This window comes from Accipiter gentilis, chromosome 28 (genome assembly GCF_929443795.1).
Source record: "Accipiter gentilis chromosome 28, bAccGen1.1, whole genome shotgun sequence".
In the NCBI taxonomy this organism is placed as follows: domain Eukaryota; kingdom Metazoa; phylum Chordata; class Aves; order Accipitriformes; family Accipitridae; genus Astur; species Astur gentilis.
Genome location: NC_064907.1, coordinates 18,908,010 through 18,926,051, shown reverse-complemented (window position 1 = coordinate 18,926,051; position 18,042 = coordinate 18,908,010). Strand labels below are relative to the sequence as shown.

Genomic DNA, 18,042 nt, shown 5'->3' with positions numbered 1-18,042 from the left:
AATTTTTTTTCTCCTATTCCAGTGAGTCATAATAGCTGGAGACTTGTATATACAATGGAAGCGTGGATTTTGGAGGGTAAGGAACAATATAAAAGAGGAAGCGCTGTGCCATCCTCTGTTTAAGCCTTGTCATAAATAAAGTCTGGCAGACTGGGGGGCATTTAGACCTCTCTCTACTGCTGACTGTAACAATTCTGTTGTTACAACAGTTATGCTAGAGTGAGGTTTATAGACTAACCCACAATGTAGTTTATTCACTAGATGGTTGCCCTTTTTTGCATACATTATATCGTGTCATGCACAATTTTTTAAACTATGCTCTGGGAAATTCAAGAGACACCATGTGCCTGGATTTGAGAGTTGCTGAAGGGATTTTGCTGTACCTGAATCAGTTTTCTTGTGGGTTTCATTTCAGATATCTGATTTGTAGGAAATAACAAGCAGTCTGCTTCTGTGTCAGACCCCTTTACAGTCTCTGAATCCATGAACCCGAAAGCATTTGGATATAATTTTGGCACATTTCTGTGTAACACATAGATAAATCACTACTGATCCAGTTGCTCTTTTCTCAGTGGAAGTAGCATTGTGGTGAAGCTGTTTAAACTTGCTGGTGGATTCTACATCTTGCCCTTCAGTTGAAAAGGTACCATTTACTTCTACAGACGTCGGGTGCTGGTTTTTAGCAGTATTTCATGATGAGATATTTTTGTTTCATTAATGAGTAAAACTAGTAGTATGCAACTTTGTTGCAATCTGTACAGAAAACCTCTTGTGCTGCAAGACATAATATATACATTGATTCAAGATGGCCAAGTTCTTAGAACAATTCAACATTGTTGAGAAATGATTTGCTGCTATTTATCTATCAGAATGAAAATGTCCATCTTGAACCATTGGAAAAATGTTTGTTGAAGAATAGCCAATTTCTTCTTCCCGAATTAGCATTTTGTATATTCCCATTAGCTATTTTTAGTGAACTATGTATACATATACGTTTGAATTCCTATATATTTTACATTGCTTTTGCTTAGCTTAAGATATATAACTTAACTGATTAGACTTGTAATCAAGAAGAGAAATGATGTATAGGCTCTTGAGAGAATTGGCCTATAATTCTCAGGATTATTGGCAAAAAAACCCCACCCCCCAAGAAAAACCCTCTTCCCAAATGGGATGTAGATTCTGTGGCAGTTGAAATGTGTATTATTAAACTCCTTAAGCAAACCAGAATGGCTCCCAGTGGAGAGCAAAGACATTCTAAGTATAGCCAAGACTAAATTCTCAGGTCTGGGTTTTCTCTGCTCAATTCCCACTTGATTATCTCTTGTAATATTTAAACTTCATGCCATGCCATAATTATTTAATAAAAAGTAAATATAAAATGTATCTCAGTGGGGAATATGACCTTTTACCTTCATGTTGTTATACCAGAGACAGACACAGATAAACAGAGAATCCGGATCAGTGTAATAGTCTGTCTCACTTGACAGTTTCATTCTTCTGGTGTCCGAGATGGTTATCCTGTAAGGTGCTGAGTATATTTTGGAGGATTCAATAAGTGCCATCAGCGTCTCTTGCAATCAGGTGTTTTCAGCTGTGCTGATTTCATGAGTTATTTTTAATTTTTTATTTTTTTTCCGAAAGAACCACAAATGGTAGAACTAGCACTGAACTGAGGATAGTGCTAAAGGACTTATATAAGTTACTTATTAAATGTGTCATAGAATTCTTAGCAAGATTCTCAGCATGAATGTGTCATTTGAATTATAAGGCACATTCTGAAGTATGAGGAAATTCTAAAAAACATACCTGCAACTGTATGAGTAAAGACTAGTGATCCTAATATAGTAGAGGCAAAGCCAATGAGTATGCAGAATGCTACAGAACTGACTTTTGATTTCTGTATTAATTTGGAGTTTAATTTTGTATAATCAGAAATTAGATTATTATTGCCATGATTTCATGGTAGAGAGGATTGAAGTCTCTGAAGTTTTATGAAATCATCAGCGATGCCAGTAGGGCTCTACCAGCTATTACTAACTGAGGATCTGGGTCAAAATATCTTGGTTTATCCACTAGAGATTAACATCATTACAGTGAAGTGGCTATGGATGCATAATAGCCATAGCCCATTGAAGAAGTTAATGCGTCTAATGAATAGCTGTGCCCTAGTTTGCGATGGCAAAATGTTGGGGGCGTGTGTGTAACGTGTTTATTGGATGAGCAAATACAGTACTCTTGGTTTCTGACTGTGTAACAAACATAGTAGAAGACCTGTTCTAATTTGCATTTGTACCATAACTTGCTGTATTACTGCCATGGTCAGTTTTGTCCACAGTAAATACTCCCAGCCTTAAAGGAGTATTTTGTGACAATGCTTCCCGGCTGTATCTTTCAAATTACTCATTCAGCCTTTGATAGATGGTGAGAAGTCTGTATCGGAAACTGGAGCAGTTTTAAGTGCAGAAGTCATGATTTTATTGTTCCTGTATCCAGTAAGCCAAACTCACTAGTGTGAGTGACCCTTTGGAGTACTTTCGGTAAGAAGTTTTGCAAATAGCATGCAGCATTCACATAAACTTTGTCATTTGGTTCAACATATCTGCCTTTGAATGCATTTTCTGGAATACTGGCAGAAAATGAGCATGTAAATTCAGTTCAGCTGTGCCCACCAGAATGAGCAGGCATAGGGGGTGTGGGCATGCGTGTATATACGCATGAATGCACAGAATTCTTTCAGCGCTTAGCTGTAAGCAGAAAGATATCACTAATTCTTTAACAAATTACAGCCACACTGAGGGATTGTCCAGGAGCACCATGCAGTTCATTATATAGATAATGGCGAAAACAGCTGTACAGTTAAATGGGTGGAGTCAGGGGACCTGGTCTGCATAACACGGTCCACATTAGCAGCTTGAGTGTCCCCGCTTTCCTAGCGGTAGAGTAAGTAAGTATTATCTTTGAGAGGAGATTAAAGATCCTCACACAGAAGATCTTCTAAAGCTTAGCTTAGTATTCGGCCTGTCTCACGGAGTGATCGGGGCTCACCTGAGCAGTAGGCAATGTACACCCTTCTAGGAGCCCAGGCAATGAGAGGCTTTCTGTGGAGAAGCTGTGAAATCCATCTTACTTAGGTAATGAAACTTGGAGTCATACAAAGATAGATATATACTCTCATATAATATGGTGGGTTTTTTCTGTTTTCCTTTCAGCTTTAAATGAGCCTACCATAGATTATGGTTTCCAAAGACTGCAAAAGGTCATCCCAAGACATCCTGGTGACCCCGAAAGACTAGCTAAGGTAAAATACTTCTTTTCACCGAGCCCACTAAATACGTTCTTTGACTTATAACTTGTGAAAGAGACAAAATTGTATCTTAAAATGACAATTACATCTGAATGGAAGTTCACCAATTAGTTGTAGGTCCAAACAAGAATGTGATCATGTAGAACACAGCTACCAGTAATTTTTATCTGCTGGAGCTCAAACACTGTCTGTGAACTTCTTTTGCTGCTAAAATGAGAGTCCACTGCAGCTATCTTTCCAGTTCATATTCATGGTCCTTTGTATTTATCCATACTGGCAAGTCTCTGAACCTAAACGACACATGGTAGACATAAAAGATTTGTTGCAGAAGTCTAACATTAAGGGAGTCTTTTCCTAAAAACACTTGAAGCTCAACTTTTTCTGTAGCCACAACTGCAGTATGCACGTGTTATAACAACTCAGGATTTTACGTATCTATCTGTAATACTGCACACTGTGGTGATGCGGCACCTAGCACAATGCGAGTGGCATTAATGACTAACTATATTCCTAGATTTTAGTGCAGTACCAAAAGTACATATTATCATCTCTGCATGATGAAAGACTGTTGTGTTCAGACAGACAGTATACTGTGTCATATTTTTCCTACAACCAGAAGTAACATAAGATACCTACTAGCTAAAGTGTTTTATTTGTTTGGTTACCATTATTATTAAGGAAAAAATAAATGGGTGTGGAGACTAATCAATCAGATCTGTATGTGCCTATGCAAAAGAGTAGTATATTGGAATTCAGTAGGGAATGAAGTTCCTAGTTAAATTGGGTATGTCTGAAAATTGTGTCCATGTTTGGAGCTTAAAGCAGCTTCAGGACTCTGGAGAGCTCCAAGAAAAAGATGGAGCCCTGGGCACACCACCCAGTCCCGGCCGGTTGACGTTTCTATCGCACACACGTCAACGCTTGCCAAAGTGACTGATGATTTTGGATGTCTAGTTTGAGATACTGTAAGGGGTTTGATTTTTCAGGTAAGTGGCAAATAACAGCTCCTTAAGGGACCCAGTCTTCAGGATAAACACACACTAGTCACTGCAGAAAATAGTAGCCCATGGTTTTATTTGCATTGAAATCCTTTTCTGTTAAAATCTCAATTTTATGCATCTGCTTATCCTCCAGGAAATGCTATTGAAACGAGCTGCTGACCTAGTTGAAGCACTGTATGGAACACCACATAACAACCAGGTCAGAATGGCTGCTCTCAACAGGGGAGTGGTATATGTTGAGGTTTAGTAGTAAACACTAGAAGATTTCTCCAAGCACATTCCTGAACTTGTCCCTTTCATTCTGCAGGACATCATTCTGAAACGAGCTGCAGACATCGCAGAAGCTCTCTACAGTGTACCAAGGAATCCCGCACAGATCCCCGCACTGTCTAGCTCTCCTGCTCACAGCAGTATGATGGGAATTAACTCCTATGGTAGCCAGTTAGGAGTCAGCATTTCAGAGTCAACACAGGCGAACAACCAAGGTAAGTAATACAGAGTTAATTTAAATACTGAAAAATTGAATCAATCAATCACAGTTGCTTCCATAGTCATTTCTCAATTTCTCTACCTGCTCAGCTCATGAACAGAAAGATGGCTTTAAACTGTCAGCATTAGAAATGGATGTGTGGTGGCATTTTGGATGATACTATGTCTGTACTAGGTTCCAGTCACCAGACTAGCTATGTCTGAAAGAATTTTTGAGTATTTTTTGATACCAATTTAATCCTGAATTCTCTCCCTGTTCCCCTCAATATTTTTTTTTTGTTATATCTCTGTTTTTATAAAAGACAAGGACAGCAACTGAAAAAAGCCCCCTCACAGTTAATTTTCTTTTTTTTTTTTTTTTTTTTTTTAAGGTGGCTTCTTCAGTGTTAATTTTAACAACTTGCATATGTTGCATATATTACATTTACTCCAGATATATTATTGATTGTTAAGACAACATCCCACAAAATGACATATTAACAGTAATACAGCATGGGAGCAATATAAACTTTGGGCATTTTCTGACTCTCAAATATTTTTATTTTTAACACTCAATTCCAGTAACTTACAATCTGTGGTTGACTGCATTAATAGCTGTGTTTAACACTCCAAGGCCGTAAAACCATGTCATATGAAGTTAACGTTACATATGCCATGTCAAAAGTAATCATGTAGATAATTTTGCTGGGCTTTTTAATAAGGTCTTACTAGTCCTGAATTAGAACTTCATAATATAAATGGGCAGAAATAACCTGACATGATATCCAAATGGTAACCGCTTTTCAAGTAGCTATTGGATCACATCTTTCTAATGAAAGCTTTTCCCATGGAAAAAACCTTTTGCAGCTGTAATAATAGCCTTGTACTTTAATGCTGATAGCTATAGCGTTCTTCAGGTCTCTTTCTGGAGAAAAAAGAGGCTAACTTTTGGTTCTCAAATATGTGATTTATTCTTTTTTTTATGACAAAAAATGGTTTTTACTTATCCAGTGTATTCTTTCCCCAAAGTAGAGTACCTTCAAAGTCAAGCTGCAAACTATATATCGGTTATAATTTCCCCTTAGTCATATACTTGCGTTATTTGTCCTTCATCAGTAATTTGAAAAGTATAACCTCCTCCCTAAAATTGTAGAACTTCCCACATATATTATAAATTCTACCTCAGAAAAAGATAAGCACACACTAAAAAAGTGTCTTAGAACAAATTTCAATTTTTAACAAATGAAATCTGATTAGAAAAATATACATCAGTTCAGTTCAAAAAGTTAGTTTCCTACACTGTTTTAAAACTTTATATTGCTTAATGGTACTTGCTTAAATGTTTTAATTAATCTGGACTTACTTAAGTAATTTATTTAAGCAGAAAATAGACAGGAGAAAGTAAGTTTTAAGCCAAATCCATTGACACGCTTTTAAATGTGGGGTTTTTTTAGGTTATATTCGTAACACAAGCAGCATCTCACCCCGAGGTTACTCATCCAGTTCCACACCTCAACAGTCTAATTACAGCACTTCCAGCAATAGTATGAACGGCTACAGCAACGTCCCCATGTCAAACCTGGGCGTTCCAGGCTCACCTGGATTCATTAACGGCTCTCCAACAGGATCCCCCTATGGATGTATGTACTTTGCTTCTTTTATGTTTGATTCTTGTTCCTGCTTAATTTAATTTACCACATCAAAAAATGCAGCAAGTGATGTCTTTCAAGAAAAATTCTCAAGATTTAGTGAAGATTTTTGTAAAAGGTTCTGATTTGTGTTCTGGTATTTTTTAGTATGAACTAGAAAATGTTCCCATTTTTCATCCCTATATAGATTCCTAAGTGGCAAAGGCCACAGTGAGAAATGAGGTACAATTCGCAACTTTAGATGATTAAGCAAGTAGCCATATAAAAACAAAAAAATTTTTGTGTGTATGAACTGCATTAACAATAACTGAGATCTGAATTGTGGATTAATTTCACAGACTCATAGAATGGTTTGGGTTGGAAGGGACCTTAAAGACCATCTAGTTCCACCCCCCTGCCGTGGGCAGGGACCCCTTCCACCAGCCCAGGTTGCTCCAAGCCCCATCCGACCTGGCCTTGGACACTGCCAGGGACGGGGCAGCCACAACCTCCCTGGGCAACCTGTTCCGGGGCCTCACCACCCTCACCGGGAAGAACTTCTTCCTTACATCTAACCTAAATCTCCCCTCTTTCGGTTTAAAGCCATTACCCCTTGTCCCATCACTACACGCCCTTGTAAAAAGTCCCCCTCCGGCTCCCTTGTAGCCCCCTTTAGGTACTGGCAGGCTGCTCTAAGGTCTCCCCGGAGCCTTCTCTTCTCCAGGCTGAACAAGCCCAACTCTCTCAGCCTGTCTTCACAGGAGAGGGGCTCCAGCCCTCTGATCATCTCGGTGTGCCTCCTCTGGACTCGCTCCAACAGGTCCACATCCTGTGAAACTATATTACCTTAATAACAAAGATGGAATTAAATTGCGGAAGTTAGTATTGCTGCATTTCAAGTTACTAGTCTTACTATGAGCAAGTCACTCTTCATGCCTTGATTTCCCTCTGGCAAGAATATAAGTGTGTAATATATATATATATACATATATATATAAAAAAGAGGATGAACAGTTAAACAGCTATTTACTTACTGACGTACTTATTATTTAATTATTTACCTACACGGTAACTTATGGAGGGTATAGCTCTCAATAATGTCAGGATCATGCCTTTCCAGAAAAACACCTGGTATCCTGCAACATACTACTATATTTACATTCACATTATCTGCATAAATACTGACCCACTTTGCAGTGATGATGAAGGCTCCTTGCTGGTCTGAAACCTGCTAAACAATATCCTCACAGTTTGAGCTGTAATTTAAGGCTAAGATCCAACTCAAAGAATGTTCAGGTACTTTCGATACTTACCCTGTTCTGGAGCTTTGCCATTGACTTCAATAAGGTAAGGACCAGGTCTGCAGTGTAGTGTTGTTCTGATTTCAAACTTAACGCTTCTGTGAGACTTGGGGATTCACTTGAACCCACATGAAATATGGTTATTTGTTCCTTGTTTTGCTGAGAAATAGCTGACATTTTTCTTGGAAGGTAAGCAAACAGTTGCTTAACAAGCTATTGGACATATAATGGGACTTTTTTTTTGCAAGATACTTCTTTAAAAAGAAGCCAATTTAGATTAAAATCTAGCCAACAGCTTAAACATCCCCCCTCAACTCCAACCAAGGAAATCTTCTTTTTTAAAAGGCTGAGGAAGTTAAAGGAATTACCAGCCTTCCCAATTTCCAAAGCACAGACTGTAAGTGGACAGGCCACTCCTCTCTACTGTTTGTTCAGAATGACTCTCTCTCTCCCTTGATGACTTACCATTTTCTGATATCCTCACCCTTAATTTTAAAAGAATGACTCACTCTCTTTTCTGAACTATTCAATATAACTACCTCTCTACTTCAGACTTATTGTAAACAGCCAAGCCAAGGTGAAAATGAGATCTTCTTAAAGAAGTGAGTAATCAGCAGGTGGATGTTTTAAGTTTTACCAAACTTCTATAATTGCATCTCTGATGAGGATTCACTTTTTTCTTTTGCAGTAATGTCTTCAAGTCCAACAGTTGGCTCCTCCAGCACTTCTTCCATCCTTCCATTCTCCTCTTCCGTCTTTCCTGCTGTCAAACAGAAGAGTGCCTTTGCTCCTGTCATCAGACCCCAAGGGTCTCCTTCTCCCGCCTGCTCTAGTGGCAATGGAAATGGGTTTAGAGGTAAGAAATGTATAATTAATATTCAGCCTGCAAATGTAAAGCACACTGTGTTAGTCTGGGTAAACACAGTAATCATTTGAATACCATTACACTGGTATTACAGGACTCAGTGGTGACAATCTGACCCAATCCAACTGGATTAAAGCAATGCTCCAAGATTTGTCTATTTGGTTTTAAAACAAGAGAGGACAGACACTCATACGAAGAAGGATTTGACCCACACTGCATTTTCAATACCAGCTCTTTTGTGAGGAATGACTTCTCCTTAGGCTTCAGGGACTTGTAAAACAAACGTCTGCCCTGCAGAGTTAATACACAGCTCTGTACATAACAGCCAGTGTCTTGAAACCTGCTGCAAGGTTTAGGCTCATACCGGGAATTGAGCCCTATAGTACATTTACAGCCTTTTTAAAGGTGATCTGCAAAACAAATGTGAATATTAAGATAAGAATGGAAACCTGTACTAAATTCTTTCTTTTAACAGGCTGTGGGGGGGCATACGGCACGTAAATATGCTCCAAGTCTCCATAAAAAAAGCCTTTATAGGGCCTGAGAAGTCATCTGGCTCCTTCAGACTTCACTAGAGATACCATAGAAAACACAACTCTGGGAATTCAGCCATGCCAAGAGCCAGTGGTAATTCTAAAATGAGCCCTACAAACCACACCTGTTGATTTGGATGCATTATAAATCCTTAGCTAGGCAACAGGGACTTACATAAACTGTGATTATTTTATATAATAAGGAAATTCTAAGTGTGTTGAACAAAAACAATTACATTTTTAAAAGCTAACTTACTTACAGAATTCTGAAACAGCTTCTTCCCCTGCCTCAATTACATGAAACTCTGTGCTTCTCTAAGATCATCTTCTCCCTGTTAATGAAAGACATTGATCTACCCCTGGCAATGCACAGGTGTCATGTTGACAGGGAATATAATTTCTTTTCCACTCTGTTTAAAGAAGATGAAAAGAAGAATTTGAAGCAATTTTTAGAACTATATGTATAGACAGTTTTTTGGCCCAACAGTTGTAGCAATTTATCTAAACTGTTTAGAAATGGGTTTATCTTTGTTAACGGTTTGTATGATCATCCCTACCTGGTCTGCAGTTAACGTTTTTTTTTTTTTTGTTTTGTTTTGTTTTTTTTTTTTGGTGTGGCAGGGAGGAAGGGAGGTGTTCTTTGTATCAGCTGATGAAGGAATATATTATAGGGAACTGTTCCAAGGTAATGTAATTTTAAACGGACGTAGTTAAACATTTAACTAGGAAGGCCTATCAATTTAGGAATAGTTTGCTTGTTTAGCTTAAGCCAGTTGGAGAGTGCTATAATCCAAAGACACATCAGTGCATTCAGAACAGATTTAAGTCTGCTTTAAAGTTAAACTTGTCTAACTGACTGCTATATTGAAAAGGCCTAATTGTTAAGAAGTTACCTAAGGTAGTGCTAACCACAGATTGGTCCAGTAAGAAAATCACAAACATTGTTTCTGGGAGACAGAAAAAGGACAGATTGAAAAAACACTGACTTCTTGTTTAATACTTTTCCTTAACCTACCATGTCTGTCTGGTCTGCTCAAGGCTCTGCTTGTAAACAGGTGAAGTTCTAGAGACCATTTAGTGCCATTGATACCATGTAGTGTTTGCAAACCTATTTTATCCAATCTATAAAGTAGTAATCAGTAAGAGATTCTAAAAATGGAACTTTACTATTAAAGTATAACATAAAATCTCAAAGGTAAAAACCCAGTCCTCACATCCATGGTTTTTTACTGACAAAAGTCCACTCCTGAGGTGTTCAGGATTAATCTGTCAGTTAAGGTTATGATTACGTACTGAAATAGCTTATGCAGGTAGAGACGCAGAGACTTTGGCATGGATAAACCGATACGAAAGTTATTAACCATATCCTTGTCTTTCTGGGATATCTCCTTGTACTTCGACACCCTGATACATAAATACAGTAATGTGCTACAACTGTTATTTAAATAAGTTTTCAGCAGATACAGTACCTAGTAACATCAGGACTTGTCAGTCAGACTGCAACAACAAGCAACAACAGATGTGACTCACGGCAAAGGCAGTAGTTGCGTCGCGGAGTCGAACACGTCTGCCCAAGGTTTGTTGTGCCAGGTTGTTGCAGCTATTTAACTATTTCAGCCATAGATGCAAATTCTTCTTTCCAACTGAAATATTTAAATTGATGCAAGCTGGGCAGCACATGGGTTGGAAAGGATCCAGAAACACACAGCCTGATATCCAAATTAACGTTCCCACAGTGCTGACAGACAGATGTGGCCAAAAAGTCAACAGGAGGGTCCCAAAGAGGCTTCTTGACCGGACTTACCGTGCTGCAGCAATGGGAGACTGTTAATCTCCTCTGCTATGCCATTGCCCTGTGCTATAAACCTAGAATAGATGTGCTGATAATGTAATTTATTTATTTATTTACTTACTTATCAAATTAGGCATCAGTAAATACTGGTGGAGATAGAATAGCAAAAGCACAGAGCAAGCAGTAAGTACATGCAGGCTCCTTCCCAAAGCACATCAGGCAAATGTTTTGACGTTACCTCTCTATTTCCCCACCCATAACATGGGGAAAACATCTCCTCGATTGGGGAATTTTTGAGCTTTAATGTAATGTTTGCAAGGTACATTGGCTACATCATCTTTTGTTCAAAGGCAAAAGTTTCCTGGTGATACAGTCTCCATCCTATTTACTGCATCCTGTTGCAATGAGAGTATCAGAAATACTACCAGCACCTCAGGGCATGCCCCTCTACTTACAAGCAGCAATGAAAATCTAGAATATAGCTTCCACACATATTAACCACAGCAGTGTTTAAGCCTACATTAAAACTAGTCTAAACAGAAGGAGCTGTACAAACGTCATCCTCAGGTTAGCAGTCCCATTATTCCAGGCAGTTTACTGTACCGCTGAAAATTTTTTTCCAAAAACGTATTTTGGGAGGCAAGTCTTGGTGGTGCTTAAAAGCTGCTGGAGACAGTAGGACAGCTGGTAGAAAATATATTGTAACTCAAAAGTATTAGCTAAGCATGAAACTTGCATATCTATCTACTGGCTTTCAGCTTTGGGCTGCACAACACAGCCAAGACATGTGGAATACCCTCAGATAACCCCCTGTGCCATGTGTTCTTGCTTACCTCTTTCACCTGCCATCTGCTATATATTCTTACAATGTAACAGGACATGATAGGTAGAGAACAAGCAGCAATCCATACTGGACACTGCTCACTTCTATATGCTCTCCAAATTGAGAGCAGGTGATCCTGATCGGAACAACTGTGTGCTTCATTCATGTCATATGTCAAGGCAGTTTAAAAAAGGCCCTGGGAAGATATAATGTGACGTGACGCAACACGGCATGATAAGTACACAAATGCCTAATCAACTCATCTCAGATGGAAGGCAGCTGATGGGAAAAGCAAGCAAATTGGAAACTGCTGGAACAGCATGGACCGCTGACTGCCCAGATTACCTTTGGCCAGCTCAGCACATCTCAACATAAAAATGCAAGCTCAGTTACAAGGAATAGCAGGCAAGCCCCAGAAGGTCAGATGTTCCATTAACCATCAGGATCCTAGCCAATCCAAAAGGTATTGAAGTCTGATACCCTTAGGAACAGCCTCAATTTAGCAAAGGGGACATCTGCACTATTCCCTAAAAGAAATACAGGTATTTGAGTTGAAGACCCTAATTATTAGTATCTTGTCTTGACAAAGTTAGGGGTGTCAACAGCACAGGGGATTCCAGTCCCCTCACATTAAAAGGCTGTACAAACAGGTAATGAGAAAAATAGTTGCTCTGAGAAGTTTCTAAGGGGTGAGATTCGGATGAAATGGCTGGCTCACACATTTACAAAGCAGTGGTTCCTGATTGTTACCAGTCCAGTGCCTGACCTGCTGTTCCATGTTGAAGCCTAGCTCCAGTCAACACTTACTTAAAACGCAGCATTTAAAAATAAATCTTAACAAACAGAGATTCTAACCAGGTAAAAATAACTGGGCCATTTCCACGCTAGAAATGTTCAGCACTATGCTTCTGTCCGCATCAGAATGATTCCAGAGCCTAGACAGTGATTTAAGTATGCCAAAGCCTGCAAATGATATATACATGATGTCAATATATATGAAAAATATCTGTCATCTGATTAAATTTGATATATTGGAAGGATCAAGTACATTTTTCTCCCCAGTTTACTGGCAGAGATGCAAGTGGCACAGACTGCTTCAAAATAAAGAAAACCTTAAGAAATATTTAGAACTTCTTGCCAACACTTAACTAAACAAAAATACCTCCTGTTACTATTAATTACTTAACTTTCATTTGATGGGATGTTAATTTTAGTAGCTCATCATATGTCACAGCTCATCTGGAAGGGACAAAAACACTGCTTGCTTATAAGTATCTTACCTGTCTGTGGTTAGACGATCACGAAATGGATGAATGAAAATCTTCCATCTAAATACAGAAAGATTTCTGGGGCAAAAAAAAGAAGTGATAATTTCCTATGGAGGAAAAAATAAAAAGAAATTGTTTAGGAAAAACTTGAAGCTTTTGGCTATTTTTTAGTGTCTGTCTTGGAACCATCCTTCACAGAAGCTGTAATATAGTTCACTTACATTCTAGTATAAAAGATGATGGTGCCCTTCATGCAAGCCACTGACGTCTTCTGCTAAATGAAAGCCAGCTGTCTTTTCCTCTGAAAATCCTTTCTTTATAGTTTTCAGTTGATTAGTTACATAATAATAAATGATAGATAATAAATAGGTATATTGTTTTACAAACATCTCCATGGTCTTATTATTGGAAGTAAAACTGCACATTTTCTAGTAGCAGCCATCCTGAGAGTCAGAGATATCAATAAGGTGAAGCCTGCAGGTAGAAGTTCCACCTTTTATTAGGCCAAATTACACAAAGCTACGAACAGCTCGGTGGCTTGTGATGTGCAAACCTACCTTTCTATGCAGGACAGCTCCTGCACAGAGATGTTTCTGGCGTTGGAGGGTAGGAACATTCATTTAAGATGTGCAGAGTAGCACTACTGTAGCCCTTTGTTCTCCTCTTTGAAGAGCTGTGGAGTTTGATGGAAACTTAGTGGCAAAAGAGGAAAACCAGATGACAGCACAAGACATTTTACATGACAATAATTGAAAATGCTCAACACCTGTCTTCTCTATAAAGCATAGTTTTTTAAGTGGGTCATAATTTAGACACCAACAAAGCACCTGAGATACCTGAAGAACTAGGTCAGTGTGTAAATGTACACACGTGTACATTTACACAGCACTAAGCCCCTTCCCAGTTCTTACCAAATGGCTGTTTGAATTGCAGAGAGTTCTTTTCCACTACAAAGCAAGACCGCGTATTCAGGGGCCACTTGTATACACTAGGCTTATGATCATTATTAATTACTCCCATTAAAGGTGCCTATCACCATAGCATCTGGGTACTATCCATGTTTGATTATTTATTTATAAAAAAATTCTCCAACCTTGTGACAATTTTAATCAAGTGTTTCAGTTGATAATTGCAAGCTGTCAAGGTTAATACAATAAGGCTCATCTCTAATTCTTTTTCCATTTCCCTCCAAGAAAAAAAAAAAAAAAGACCCTCTGGGATAATGACTGTGGTTTCTATATTCCCAACTCATCAGGGAGTGTCCTGCATTGAACCACCTTTATTGAAAAGTTACATCGATTCAATATATAGTAATACAGGCAAAAATAATTACAGCTTTGCTAGCAGTGTAAGACCTTAATCCAAACCTCACAAACATTCAATAAAAAGCGATACAGGCTGGGAATAGGCTTTTGACAGTGCAGCCCCAAAGGGGAGTGGAGGTGGGGTGGAAATGGACAGACGAGGGTATGTAAAAAGAGAGAGAACCATAGCGTAAAGCCGTTTAGATGAGCTGTGGAAAAACAGGTGAGAATTCCAGCCAGTATTCCTCAACCTGCTTGTTCTTTGTTGCAGAAGGAGGTGAAGTTGCAACATTAGGATGAAACGCCAGTGAAACAATTAGGCTTTGCTTGAGCTTTCTGTGTTATATAGTTTTACCTGAATTTGTCCACCACTGGCAGGTTCCATCCTAACAACTCTGAGGAGTCTCTCTGCTCTGGAGCACGGGTTTACAACCTGGAATGACAAAACAGACTTGGGGTCAGCGGGGCGGGGGGGTGTGTGTGTGTGTGCGCAAGTAAGGAGAGGAAAGCAGGGACTTGCTTCTTGCTCAGGAGGGGAGGAAAGGAGGAAAAAAAGGGATCACCAGAACCCCTGGGTTAGTAACATACTCCTCCTGATTGCAGATGGCAGTTCTGCTGTTGCTGGATAACATAATATCTTTCTTTAATTATACACTACAAATGTACTTCCTCTTAAATTTAAGGAACTTCCCAAAATGCCGCGTCTACAAGTATTCTTAAAATATTTTTGAAGAGATATGGCAGAAACTCAGGCTTGGTCTTTGCTTTGATCTGCTGGAAGAAGTTTTCTTTGATTAAAAAAAAATGAAAATAATGTTGCTAACAATAGTATCAGAAAAAACATTTATGCCAATATGGCCTATGCCCCTTGGGAACAGAGTTTAAACTACACTGGCAACAGAGCCTTCATGTCTCAAATTAAACTATGCTAGCTATACCAGGGTCTGCTGCCTCTGCACAGACAATCTCAACAGTCACAGACAGAGTCTGACTCTGGCTATGCTGGGAGAAAAGATTACCGCAGGTACGGACCGGCCAGGCACCGTCTGTGTAAGTGTTCCTTTATTTGCTTCAGGCAAAAGACCCAGCCAGGTTACCTTAGACAAACAATTTAAATTCTTTGAGCTAACCTGGATGATTTTGCCTGAAGCAGATTGGGAACTGCTCACACAGACTGCTCCATTGGGATACCTGTGGGGCGGCGACAAGCGGCTGAGGGCACGCACTAACCTCTTCTACAGCCCAGCAGAATCTGGAGGAGGGCATCAATCCAAGACTGAAATCAAGTTTTCTTTTCTAGAGGACAGAAGGGCAGGCATGTGCTTAATACGCAGTGAGAAGGCTCTCCAGTGTCAGGCCTGGGACACTACCATTAGGATCATTTTTTGGGTTTTGGGGCGGGGGGAGAGAAGGAAAGGAGCAGCCTCCTTAGTGTTATCAGAAAATCTCTCTTCTAATGCACCCCCCTCCCCGCCGAAAACAGGCATACAAATATTTACCTTACTTTACTTACGGTTATGTAAATTGTCTGTTTGAAAAATAATAGCAAATTCCTAAGCAATTAAAAAAAGCAGATATTTGACTCAAGGCTGTTCGGTTTCACTTTCTCTTTCAGCTCTCTGCCAAAATTGGCAGGGACTTCTAGCCCTAGTCAGTTACAAAATATGAAAATATTTATTTTCCTATTGTATTAAATCATAGACCATATCCACAGTTGTTTAAAATCAACATAGCTCCAATAAAAGAGTCATGTTAGCTGATGATCTTGCCCTAAGCGTTTTTTTAAACACTATGAATGTAAGGGTGAAATTAATTCTCAGAGGACAGGGCTTTAAACACATGAATAATCCCACAAATTTCAGTGAACATAAATCTTTGCAGGATTAGGACCTTGCACTGCACTGAGGCCCCTTTGAAAATATGACTCACTCATTTGTTATATAAATACATATAAACTTAACTTACCCCTCAAAACCTTTGGGAACAGCACCAGTTCCAGGCAGCTTCAAATGTTGCTGTTGTCAGTTATGAAGAATATAGCTGCAATTAAAGGCAGTGAGAGTGACTAATAAATAATTTACATAAGCCCAGTGTTCTGGGAATGTGCCAGGTAAGACTACAGTGATGCAGACATACGGGGTAAACCAAGCGAGAAAGAGAGGCCGGTCCATTATTTCCGCTGAAACTAAATTAGCAAACCCTAGCTCTGGTCATTGTCCAGTGAATCGGGACTTGTAAGTCTCTGGCTGGGTCCCGTAAGCAGCGCATGGGCGAATCCCCATTTGCTTTCACATCTTTCCTCGCTCACAGCATAACCCATTCTGCAAGCAAATGAGCAGGCTGAGCGGGAAGCGGAAGACGACCCTGCTCGATTCTGGTTTTCAAGAATGATTTTGAGTGTTCAGCTTGAGAAAGGATGAGAAGTCTGAATTTTTGGGGGACGGCTCTGAGCAATGTCCATCTCCAAGGACATCTCTCAGGAGATAAGCACCCAAAAATGGTTAGGCATTTCTGAAAATTCATGTACTGACACTTGAATTAATCCTCTATCTCCTTTATCCACTTAAGAATCACAATGGGCTTTGACTTTTGGTGAATTTACTATGAAATAGCACATTGTCCATTGTCAGTCTCACCATTTTAGTTCTCACTAAAGCATAAAAACATTAAAAGTTTAACCTGTAAATAAGGCCATTGCTGCATTACATGACTGGTCACAAAAGGGTGAAGGGCTCAAATATATTTTGTTACATAAAAATTTGCCAGAATTTCATCTTTGTCAATTTTCTTTTTCAGCCATGACTGGTCTTGTCGTTCCCCCGATGTAAGGAAGAGGCAGCTTTGCTCCTCTCCCTCTTCCCTTTTTTCCTCTTTTTTTTCATTTTTCTTTTACAGCACAAAACTACTTATTGTGATGGACCACTAAAAAGAAAAAAATAGCACTACAAGCTCTTTTTTGGGGGAAAGCCAGGCCCAGGAAAAAAAATAAAGGAACATTTTTTATGGATTGGACAAGATAGAAGTCTGCGTCTTTTACCTGTTTCATATTTCTGACACAACTACGTCAACTCCTAAAACATTGTGAGTGAAGAATCAGCCAAGAGCCAGGACGAACAACAGTTGGCAGAATGGAATCAGAAATGCAAAGTCTTTCTTGAAAGACATGAAACCTTCCTAAGATTTGTAAAATATTAAAAGGAGAAAGAAATTGGCAAAATGATTCAAGCTTGATATTTTGGATACAATTTGTTTTACTTTGTAGGGGAAAAAAGTTGAAGTTTCTATTTTCTATGGAGCCTTTCAGATATCGATTTAGTTTATGCAGAAAAAAATTCAACAAAACAGGGTACCAGCATGAAAGAATTTCTAGGACAAACTGACATGAATGATGGAACTTTGGTGTATGTGTGTATTTGCTTATAGTTTAACCTCTTTAAAAAATGTAAGATGTTTTACAATTATTTAAATAAATAAACTTGTAACTTATTGTATGTAGAGGTAGAAATTAAACCCTTTTTTGGATTTTTTCCTCCAGTTGTACAATGAAGAAAAATGATGCAAAAATGTAGTGATAAGTTTGAGATATATTATTACTGCTGCAATTGCTCCTCACTTCTTCCCTCTTACTGAATTCATGTGCAAGGATGTATAGGATTCTTTCTGATTAGCAAAATCATCAGAAACTTTTACATACGTTGTGGTACACAGGTCACTAATTCACGTAAGAACTTTCATCCTCCTCAACTTTTCCC

At 38.9% G+C, this 18,042-nt stretch overlaps 2 protein-coding genes across 14 annotated transcripts in view; one reads left to right on the top strand and one right to left on the bottom strand.

The window, feature by feature from the left end:
* EBF2 (EBF transcription factor 2) overlaps window positions 1-17,199 on the top strand; it is a 144,016-nt gene extending 126,817 nt beyond the window's left edge. For 4 of the 13 annotated variants that reach the window (XM_049831238.1, XM_049831235.1, XM_049831236.1 and 1 more), the window contains 6 exons: window positions 3,213-3,301; window positions 4,442-4,507; window positions 4,616-4,793; window positions 6,231-6,416; window positions 8,394-8,561; window positions 17,087-17,199. In XM_049831238.1, coding sequence (XP_049687195.1) covers window positions 3,213-3,301; window positions 4,442-4,507; window positions 4,616-4,793; window positions 6,231-6,416; window positions 8,394-8,561; window positions 17,087-17,118 — 719 coding nt within the window. In that variant the 3' untranslated portion in view covers window positions 17,119-17,199. Of the gene's footprint in view, window positions 1-3,212; window positions 3,302-4,441; window positions 4,508-4,615; window positions 4,794-6,230; window positions 6,417-8,393; window positions 9,574-17,086 lie in introns of those variants that run through there. The other 9 variants (XM_049831229.1, XM_049831230.1, XM_049831228.1 and 6 more) reach the window with 6 other exon arrangements.
* DOCK5 (dedicator of cytokinesis 5) overlaps window positions 1-18,042 on the bottom strand; it is a 331,080-nt gene that overhangs the window by 105,696 nt on the left and 207,342 nt on the right. The window lies entirely within an intron of this gene.